Raw genomic sequence first — 10,665 nt, 5'->3', positions numbered from 1 at the left:
GTAGGAGAGCCCTCAGGGCGGCCCCAGGAACCTTCAGAGCACCTTCTTCTTGGCTGGGGAGAAGAGCCTTGGGAGCTGTTCTTAGCCAGGCTGGTCTGGGCTGGTACCTTCCTGACCTGAGGCTGGTCATTTCTCCCATGGGCGGAGCAGGTGCTCAGAAGTCATTAACTCTTGGGTGTAGGCAGGGAGGGTGCTGCCACTGGAGCCTTAGTCCCCAGGATCCATTTTCTTACCCGCTCCCTGCGCCTTCTCTCTGCAGACGCCCTGCTGGCAGACTTGGAGTCCACGACCTCCCACATCTCCAAACGGCCTGTGTTCTTGTCTGAGGAGACCCCCTACTCGTACCCAACAGGAAACCACACATACCAGGAGATTGCCGTGCCACCCCCTGTCCCTCCACCCCCGTCCAGCGAGGCCCTCAATGGCACGGTCCTTGACCCCTTAGACCAGTGGCAGCCCAGCACCTCCCGATTCATCCACCAGCAGGTAAGGTGGGGACAGGGGCTCGGAAGTCAGCTTCAGGGCACAAGGAGCTTGTCTGGCAGTGGCTCGGAGAGCCAGCGATCAGGGAAGTGGGGAGAAGAGGCGGGAAGAGTCTGGCTCTCCCCACCCGCCGCCGCCACATGAGGGGGCAGTGACCAAGTGTTAATCACCTGTCTCCTGGTCAGAGTGTGGAAACTCCCTGGTGAGACTGGCTATGAGCAGGAACCTTCCGGGGGTGACTCGGGCTGTTCCTTTTCCTCCCCGGGGAGGCTCTGAGCACTGTCCTTCCTGCAGCCTCCATCCCCGTCCCCTGTGTACGGCTCCAGTGCTAAAACTTCCAGTGCCTCCAACCCCCAGGACGGCGTTGGCCTTCCGTGTCCCCGAACCGGCGAGGAAGAGCACGTGTACAGGTACTGCCCAGCTCCTCCCCCTGCTTGGGAATCCTGCGCATCGGTGGGCAGAGGCCACTGAGGCCAGGGACAGGCACGGCACAGCGCTGGAGGGGAGGAGGATTCTGCCTCAAGGGTCACTGGGTTAGACAGCAGAAGGCCTCTCAACTGGCCCGGTGGCCTTATCTGCCATCACTGTGCAGCAGCTGGGCTGGCTCTCACATCGCCCTGCGTTGAGGAAGGTTCAAGAACTGAAGCAAGACTTCCTTTCTCCCCTCTTCTTGCCACATCACTTCCCCGCTCTCCGTCCTCTGGCCGGTGGAGACACTGTATCCCCTCTGCCTTATTCTTCTTGAGGATTTGGGGGCCGCCAGAGCTGGGGAGCGTCTCTCACCGAGGTCTTCCCTCTGCCTCTCAAAGCTTCCCCAACAAGCAGAAGTCGGCCGAGCCTTCACCCACCGTCATGAGCTCCTCCTTGGGCAGCAACCTTTCTGAACTCGACCGCCTGCTGCTGGAGCTGAACGCCGTGCAGCATAACCCCCCAGGCTTCCCTGCAGGTAGGACTAGGTCAGGCCCACCAGGCCCACCTGCTGGCCTCTGGATCCCTGCAGGGCTCAGGGCTGAGCAGCTTTTCTCTTTTCCTTCTCCCAAGATGAGGCCAACTCAAGCCCCCCACTGCCTGGGGCTCTGAGCCCCCACTACGGCATCCCGGAGAATAACAGCCCACTGGGGGGCAAAGCTGGGCCACTGACCAAAGAGAAGCCCAAGCGGAACGGAGGCCGGGGCCTGGAGGATGTGCGGCCCAGCGTGGAGAGTCTCTTGGATGAGCTGGAGAGCTCTGTGCCCAGCCCCGTGTGAGTCTCCACTGGGCCCTCCCAGGCAGGGGAAGGTCTCGCCCAGCCCATCCCGTGCTCCAGGGTCTGCTGTCTCATCCCCAGTGTCACCCGTTCCCTCTGAAGTGCCTGTTGTTTGCCAGGCCCTGCACCAGGCCTTGGGGGATGGTGACGAGTCACGCAGACACCATGCCTGCCTTCAACGAGCCACTATCCATCAGGAAGGACAGACACTGTGCACGCTGAGGGCACCCGTAGCCCAGCAGTTGTCAGCACAGGCTTTGGAGCCACACAATAGGGTTCACATCTTGGCTGTGCACTTACTAAGTGTTGTCTCTCAAGCCTTTGTTTTCCCATCTGTAGAATGGGATAAGGGGAAATGGGATAAGGGGGATAAGACCACCTACCTCAGTAGGGGTGAGACCCAATAACACACGTAAAGCACGTGCACACAGGACCCATGGTAAGTGTCTACCGAGTCTTAGCTCTCCTTGGTGTTACTGTGTTGTTGGAACAGCTTCACATGTACGTGCAGTGTTGTGGAGGATACACAGGATGCTGGGGCTTGTTGAACGGGCAGGCTTGGACTTGGTCTTCTTGGGAAAGAAGTGCCATTTGAGCTGACCTTGCCTCTCTCCCATCAGCTCACCTCAGTTCTCTGTCCTGCTGGCTAACAGCAGCCCCTCCCAACGAGGGGTCCCCAGGAGAGACTGGGAGCTGGTGGGCTTCCCGGGGTTAGGGGTGGCAGGACCCCAGTGTCAGAGCTGAATTGTTGATCCCCTGGGGAGAGGAGGGACATGCTGGGGGTGCACGGGCTGGCCTCTGGGGTCCCCGCTGATGCCATGCCTGCATGCAGCCCCGCCATCACTGTGAACCAGGGCGAGATGAGCAGCCCCCAGCGAGTTACCTCCAGCCAGCAGCAGACACGCATCTCCGCCTCTTCTGCCACCAGGGAGCTGGACGAGCTGATGGCCTCGCTGTCGGATTTTAAGGTGCCCTGAGGTCCCTCTTCCCTGCCCTGGCCCCTCAGAACCCCCATCCTTCCCCTCCTGTACCTCAGCATGAGTAGCTGGAACTTGGCCCCTGCATGTTTGGGTGCCTCGCCCTGAGCCCGGGACCCCGCAGGCAGTGCCCTGGCCTTGCCAGGATATGGGGGAGGGAGGGCCAGGCCGGCCACGTGGGGACTGAGCTGCCTCTCAGCCTGTGAAGGCAGGACGTGCTCAGCAGGACATTCCTTCCTCCCTGGGTGCTCTCAGCTCCCAGCCACCCAGGCGAGGGATCAGGAGGCTGGGACAAAGGACCCTGTGTCGATGGCTGCTCTTGGTAGGGGAGGGGGTGCTCTGCTGGGCCGTGTGGGATCCTGTGCCGAGAGGTCATTTGCCCTGGAGCCCCATCTCCCACGCTGGCTGGCTGTCCTCAACACAACCTTTCTTTCTGCCTCTGGCTCCTGAATCCACAGGCCTCTTTCGCCATCCTCCTTCCATCCTCCATGGGTCTCTGTGAGTCCCCACAAGTTCTCTCTGGGAAACCTCACCCGTCAGGCTACTGGGCCAGTCCTGCATGAGGCGCCCCATCTCCTCCCCAGGCCTGCCAGACCTGAGATGTTTTATTTAGAGGATGCAGTGCTTTGATGGGGACTGATGGGGACTGAACTCGCCAACAGTTGCTGACTCCACCCTTCCACGGGGGCATGACTTAGGGAATCGGAGCAGGGGAGCCGGCTTTTGGCCCCATTGGTGCCTCCAAGCCTCCCTTCGGCTGGGGTTTCACGGGCCCGGGGGGATGGGAGCGGCCTGGGCTTGTGGCCCTCATGTGCCAGTGGTTCTGAGTGGCCACCGTCAGGAGCAAGTACACTGGACTCAGGAGTTGGCCCGAGGGAGCCCTGCCCCAGCACCCTTTAGGCGGTGCTGCTTTTCTGAGATCCCTTGAGAAGCTGCGCTGGTTCTCACTGTGCCCCTGGGGCAAGGTCTCGGGGGATGTAGGAGAGCTGGGATTGTCTGGGAGAGACAGAGGAGAGCAGCCTGTGGCTGTCTGTCCCTTGATTGGTGCCTGGACTGACCTCCCCGTGACCCACCTCACCTTAGCTTTTTCTCCCTCGTCTGTACTTGGATTGGTGGGGGGCGGTGCCCGACAGGCATGGCTCAGAGGCTGCTTTCTGCTGCCTGGGTTTGATGGGAGCCAGGGATATGAAGCCCAGGAAAACCTTTCTGGGGGCTGGGTCTTCTTCCAGGGCCAGTCCTCATGCCTCAGCTTCGCCACCACCTTGGTCTTGTCAGTGTAGACGGTCTTGTCAGTGTAGACGGGGACTCTCAGAGCCCCGAGGCCCAGCCTGCCCCTTGCAGTGGGCTTCCTTCCTCATCTCTCCCAACTCTCTCTCCTCTCCCCTCTGTCTTTTGTCTTTCTCCTCCAGACCAGCTCCTCTGCTGTGGCCTTGAGCTCCCCAAGGCTGCTGCCCAGCTCAGCTCCATCCCCACACCACATACTTTCTCCTCCTCCTCCTCCTCCTGGGCCCTCTGTATTCCTGCCACCCCCTAGGAAACCCTCCCCTCGAGGCCACAGCCACACCCTGGAGGTCCTCTGCCCTGAGGACAATGTGGCCCCCAGCTGGCTTGATTTGGCTGGCCTTGGGGAGATGCCTGACACCCCCAACTCAAGGTCTCCCTCCACGGAGAGTTCTCTGGGGCCACCGGGTGCAGAGAGCCAGGCTCGCCTTTGGAGGGACCCACCAAACACGAGCCTGGTGAGTGAGCTCTCCAGGGTGCCTCCCGGCCACACTCTACCCCACGCTGGGTGCACAGGTCCCCAAGAAGCTGAGGAACCCCAAGTGCTGTCGGCCAATGCTTTGTGCCCAGGAGAGGCCGTGGCTGCCACATGGGAGTGGCCGTGGGCTCTGGAGGCGCTTAGGCCTGAGTACCCCCGGGGAGCTACGCCCAGCTTCCAGGAAGTAATCGAGCCAACCGCCATGGCCGTGGACCGTCAGGCTATCTTCCCGGATACCTGGAGTCTCACGAAGGCATGTGGACAGCAGGAGGAGAGGGCAAGGCCAGAGCCAGGGGAGCCAGAGAGCAGATGCCCTGCCCCAGTTGAGGAGGAGCAGTTAGGTGGAGAGACGGCCACGGGGGGCAGCCTGGTCAGGCCAGCCCAGGGACCCGAGACCCCCAGGAGGCCAGAGGGCACCACCGAAGCCGCTGCAGAGGCCAGGAGGGAACGGCCAGAACTTCCACAGGCTGTGGTCGTGGACACACCCAACACCACGGAGAGGATTTCCACCTCTGGCCAGGCAGGCGTGAGCTCGCACGGCTGCTAGACATGGCCCCGGCAGGCCACACGCGGACCACGCCTGGCTAATTGCATGCAGCCTCCCACTCTGCGCATGTTTGCTTGGGCAGCCAATTCCGAGATGCCGTGGCCTGAGACCCTGACAACCAGCACTGGGCAGTGGGCTCTGTGGGGCCGGCGGAGCTCCCAGGGCCCTGGAATTACTCTTAGTGGCACTCTGCCTCTTGCTTGATTAAGGCTTTTTCCTTCAGATGAGCTTCCCCTGACATCCTGATGGGATGTGTGTGGAATGGTGAAAAGCATGGGCTTGGGAACCAGATAGAACTGAATACAAACCACGCCTCCAACACTTGCTCCCTGGGTGACCTTGGGCAATGCCCGCACCAGCCTCAGTTTTCTCTTCTTTAAAATGAGGGTAATAGACCATTTCCCCCAGGGTTGTCCAGAGGATTAATGAAGTAATGCCTGGAAGGTGCTTAGAAAGAACATAGCACATGGTCCCCGATAAGCCGTGGCTGACGTTAACGGTTATTATTCACTTCTTGATTAAAATTTTAAGCCCTTTTCAAAAACAAAGTAAAATAAAACAACAACAAAAATAACCAAACCAGGACTTCCCTGGCAGTCCAGTGGTTAAGACTCCACGCTCCCAGTGCAGGGGGCACGGGTTTGATCCCTGGTCAGGAAACAAAGATCCCTCATGACACACAGCGCGGCCAAAAAAAAAAACCAAACTGCTAGAAACAAGTAGGTTATAATGTAAACAAGGAAAAAAAACCTGGTTGAAGGATTTACTGTAAGGAAAGACCACATTTTTTCTACTACGAATCAAAAAAAGGAAGGGAGGGAGGGAGGAAGGGAAATTCTTATGCCCTTTCAAGAATGTCCACTTACATTCCTTCAAATAATTCTTGTAATAACCCTGTAAGGCAGCTGAGAAAATACCATTACCCCATTTCAAGGATGGAGAAGCTGAGGCCCTGGAAGTGAAGTGTCTTACCCAAGGTCAGGGCTGACTTGGAGGGAGTCTGCTCTGCCCCCTGCCTCCACCCTAGCTCAGCTTGGCTTTTCTCTCGTGGTTTGGTCCTGCCCACCCCTCCTGGGGGCTCTTGAGTGTGGACTGAGCAGCATCTGCTGAGCCCAGAGTGGCCTGTGACAGTTCCCTCCCCCCCCACCAGATCCGCTCCATGATCAGAAGGAGCCGGGAGACCGGCCACGCTCACCCCATGTCCCGGGAGCCCTCCCCTCGTCGCCGGCTGGACCCCGCCACCCTGAGCAGGACCCCGTCCCAGGAGCCGCTCATCGCGGAGCTGCAGGGTCGGCTGGGCATCCAGCCGGAGGTGGAGGAGGCCGAGGGGGCCGCGGGGACCTCTGCCGAGGACTGGCTGACCGAGGGCGTCATCATCACTGTGCAGCCGTGTGGGAGGCGGGCTAGGGGGCAGCTGGTAGAGAAGGTAGTGAGTAGGTGCCCAGGGCTGGGCCAGGGCGGAGGTCCTCCAGTTCTTCCCCAGCAGCGGCCAGAGGGGAAGTTTGGCATGTGGTGGGGGGTTCCTGCAACCTGTGGCCTTGTGAGGCCAGCCTCACTCTTGGTGCCAGAGTGGGAGGGCCCCAGGGAGCCCCTACTTGCTGAGCTGATGTGTCCTCCGCCGTTGCCTTCATCTCTCTCCCTCTCTTCTTCCTCCCAGGTTGTCTTCCCTCCTGGCTCTCCCATTCCCCTGAGAAGAACCTTCTCTGTTCTGCCTTCTCCTCCTCCTCCCAGCCCTTTGCTCCAGCATCGCAAAGACGCCTCGGCCAGCAGCTCTTCTCCCCGGCCCAGCCCGCCCACCTCCTCCACCCTGGGGCCCTCGGCTCTTCCTCGAGGTCCCCCCGGGGTCCAGAGTGCTGGGGCGGGGCCACGGGAAGATGGTGTGCAGGGCCCCACCCCGCCCACTCCTGCGCCCCCCTCTGTGAGGTCCATGGGCTGCCAGACTGACGAGGACCCACTCTTCCCCCCGATGCAGGCAGGCCTCCCGGGGCCCTGACACCAGCCCTCCCTGTCCCTGTCCTTATGCTCTAGTGGTGTTCCCACTCTGCACACATACACACCCCCTCTGTTCCTCCATCCACAAGCCCTGCATGGTACCATGGTCCTTCCTGAGACCTGGCCTTGACCCTGGACCCTCGCTTAACCTGATGTCCACGCTCTCACCCCCGAGACGTCAGCTGCCCTCTTTCTTCCCCGTGGGGCCTCCCCTCTGCCTGCCCCTTCCTGCCGCCCCTTGGTCCTGCCCCAGGCTCCATCTGAGGAAGCCATTCCCAGAGGGAAAACCAAAACCTATTCCCCCGCTTCAGCCCCAGACCCAGTACCTGGCGAGGCCTCCTTGCTCTCCGGCCCCATCACCTCCCCTCCCTAAGTCCTGCACCTTTTGGTAGGCTTACCTCTCTCTCCCTCTTCATCTCTCCCTGGGCCTCTCTCTCGTGGTTGTTTTTCTCTAGGCTTTTTCTCCTGATTTTGGTACTGCTAGTAGGGGAAAAAAATCCATCTTTTCATTTCATCCTAAAGTCCTTTTTGTGAAATGGTCCGATGACAAGGTCTCTTATTCTTTCTTCCTTAATTAAGAAAAAAGAAATTCTTATTCTTGTTTCCTCCCCTATCTAAGATCCACGGCCTGGAACAAAGAGCGGATGGAGAGCTGTGCTGGGCGGCCGGCTGGCCTCCGAACGGCAGCCAGAGCAGCCCTGAAGGGCAGGACGAGGGAGGGGTCAGTGCCAAGGCTGGGGCTTAATGTCCTGCTTGCCATGTGTTCCCAGGGCTCGGTCAGGCCCACCGTGAGCCCCTCTGACACCAGAATGTCTTGCAGATGCCACTCCCACCTTGAGGGCTTCTGAAGCCCCTGGAGGGGCTGCACTTCCTGCCTCCATCAGCCCGTCTGTCCAGGAGAGGGGAGAGCCCCTGGTGCTGTGAACCCCGTCCCCAAGGCCCGGATGTCCTCACCTGCCTTCTCCCCTCTCTCCACAGTTCATGGCCCAGGGGAAGACAGGGAGCAGCTCTCCCCCGGGAGGGCCCCCAAAGCCTGGGAGCCAGCTTGACAGCATGCTGGGGAGCCTGCAGTCTGACCTGAACAAACTGGGGGTCGCCACAGTCGCCAAGGGGGTCTGCGGGGCCTGCAAGAAACCCATCGCGGGGCAGGTGATGATGGGGTGGGTGGGCACGGGACCTTGGCTTCTCTGGGAGGGTGCTTTGTGGCAGACCTGCATCCTGAACGGTATCCTGCCTCCCTCCTCAGGTCGTGACCGCCATGGGGAAGACGTGGCACCCGGAGCACTTCGTCTGCACCCACTGCCAGGAGGAGATCGGATCCCGGAACTTCTTTGAGCGGGATGGACAGCCCTACTGTGAAAAGGACTATCACAACCTCTTCTCTCCACGCTGCTACTACTGCAACGGGCCCATCCTGGATGTGAGTTCCTGGGTGCAGGTGGTGCCACCTGAGGCTCAGAGAGGTCACATTACGTGGCCGAGCTCACACAGCTTGGAAACTGGGATTCACACTCAGGCCGGATGCACGGCCCGTCCTAATGCACATTAAGCAGCGCTACCTCTCATCCCCGATTCCCTTCTGCTGAGACTCCCAGAGGTTAGGAGCCCTGCCCAGGTAAATGGAGTGAAGTGAGGGCTCCCTCACTCTCCTGCTGTGTGATGTTAAGGCAACGTCTAGCCTCTCTGAGCCTGAGTTTCTTCCCTTATAAAATGGGAGTCACAATAGAACCTATGATCTCAACTGCACATGAGGATTAAAGGAGACAGAGTGTGCCTGACATATCACATCCTTCAACAAGTCAGAATTCTCAGTGGTCTTCAGAGCACAGCTGGGAGAGACCCCCATCCTGGGAGTGTTACACTCTTTCCTTTGCTGGCGCTGGGGGCGGGCGGAAGGACGGCCTGGCCTGTGGGTCTCAGCTGTGGGATCTGTCCAATGGGGCAGCCGCTCAGCTCTGGCCCCACACTTTGCTTTCACAGAAAGTGGTGACAGCCCTTGACCGGACGTGGCACCCCGAGCACTTCTTCTGTGCCCAGTGTGGAGCCTTCTTTGGGCCTGAAGGTACTGAGCGGTACCTTCTCACTCGCTGTCGCCCGGAGCACTGGGGAGGCTGGGTCATGGTGGGAGACCTTGCTGAGGCTGGAGTCAGGGTGGCTCCTCCTCTGGAGGCCTCATCTGCCCCCCACACCCCCCGCCAGGGTTCCACGAGAAAGACGGCAAGGCCTACTGCCGGAAGGATTACTTTGACATGTTCGCCCCCAAGTGTGGCGGCTGCGCCCGAGCCATCCTGGAGAACTACATCTCGGCCCTTAACACCCTGTGGCATCCTGAGTGCTTTGTGTGTCGGGTAAGGGGCCCCCAGCCCTCCTCTGGAGGGGGCCGAGAGCGGGCAGTGGGGAGAGAAGGGCCTACCTCACTGTGCTTTCTGAATCCGATTTACAGGCCCTGTTTGGGGGTATTAATGAGGTGAGAAGGCAGGGGGTACACTCCTTCAAGTCCAGTAGGTCCTGGGCCAGGGCTTGTACTGAGGCTGGCAGAAACCAAGGGCAAGGTGGTCCTGTGCAGCAGCCTTGAGACGGGTCATGTTCGGGAGAAGGGTGTGTGAGAGTGAAATGAGATAATACAAGCATTTAGCAGCCTCAGCGGAAATGGGCAATGGTTTCCAGACTGCATTCTGGGCGGTAATGTCCCCCAGACGTTATTAGAGATCCAGTAAGTGTCCCCTGATCAAATAAGTTTGGGAAACTGTTCATTGCCAGACTTCTCAGAGCCTTTAATACCTAAGCGTGCCTTTGGATCTCCAAATTGGAATCTAGGATGCAGAGTTTGACCCTGGAACCCTTTTCTCGACACCAGGGTTTCTGGGCACACCGTTAAGCCACCTGCTGAAGTGCCCAGGCATAAGACCCGTGCCTGAATTCAGGCAGTACAACTTAGCGGTGGCAAGTCAAGGTCATCGGGAGACTTCAATAAGCAGAGCACACCACACTTGGCACGTGGAGGATGCTCAGCAAGGGGGAATCGTTTCGAGTGTGATGACCCTGAGTGTCTCCTGCCCATCGCCTGGGAGCTGCCTCAGCCCCCAGCCCCAGCCTGAGCCCCCTGCCCCCCCCCGGCCCACCCCTCTTCTGTCTCCAGGAATGCTTCACACCCTTTGTCAATGGCAGCTTCTTCGAGCACGACGGGCAGCCCTACTGTGAGGTGCACTACCACGAGCGGCGGGGCTCGCTGTGCTCCGGCTGCCAGAAGCCCATCACGGGCCGCTGCATCACCGCCATGGCCAAGAAGTTCCACCCGGAGCACTTTGTCTGTGCCTTCTGCCTCAAGCAGCTCAACAAGGGCACCTTCAAGGAGCAGAACGACAAGCCTTACTGTCAGAACTGCTTCGTCAAGCTCTTCTGCTAGGCGCGCTCATCCCTTCCTCTGCCCCGCTTCCCGGCCCAGCCTCCCAACTGCTACTGTGACCCAGAGGCCTCGCTTAGGGGTGAAGGGGCAAACCCGACTGAAACTGGAACCATGTCCTTGGCTGGTGCAGGATGGCAAGAAGGTCCTGAGGGGTCCCGCCTGCGTTTCTTACCCCCTGCCAGAGCCTCTGGGCCTCCTTCCTCCTCCTGCAGCTCCCCCCAGGCTGCCAGCTCTTCACCCTCCCCAGAGGCAGAG

General features: G+C 59.8%; 1 protein-coding gene across 5 annotated transcripts; it reads left to right on the top strand.

Moving 5' to 3' along the window:
- Positions 1–843: 843 nt before the first annotated feature.
- PXN (paxillin) lies at positions 844–10,410 on the top strand (the record flags this gene model as incomplete). Of its 5 annotated transcripts, XM_079717984.1 has the most annotated exons (13): positions 844–893; positions 1,293–1,429; positions 1,525–1,726; positions 2,562–2,697; positions 4,116–4,985; positions 6,163–6,438; positions 6,670–6,984; positions 7,624–7,725; positions 7,983–8,153; positions 8,251–8,424; positions 8,985–9,066; positions 9,204–9,352; positions 10,144–10,410. In XM_079717984.1, the coding sequence occupies exons 2-13, from the start codon at positions 1,336–1,338 to the stop codon at positions 10,408–10,410; spliced, it is 2,838 nt and encodes a 945-aa protein (XP_079574110.1). In that variant the 5' UTR covers positions 844–893; positions 1,293–1,335. The 5 variants fall into 5 exon arrangements, with proteins under 5 accessions (XP_079574110.1, XP_079574112.1, XP_079574111.1 ...); XM_079717986.1 differs by lacking the exon at positions 6,163–6,438 and having other exon boundaries at positions 7,630–7,725; XM_079717985.1 differs by lacking the exon at positions 6,163–6,438.
- Positions 10,411–10,665: the final 255 nt, after the last annotated feature.

The sequence above is a fragment of the Hyperoodon ampullatus genome (assembly GCF_949752795.1).
Source record: "Hyperoodon ampullatus genome assembly, chromosome: 13".
NCBI classification, from domain to species: domain Eukaryota; kingdom Metazoa; phylum Chordata; class Mammalia; order Artiodactyla; family Ziphiidae; genus Hyperoodon; species Hyperoodon ampullatus.
The sequence above is the reverse complement of the archived record's forward strand: the minus strand, read 5'-3'. Positions and strand labels throughout refer to the sequence as shown.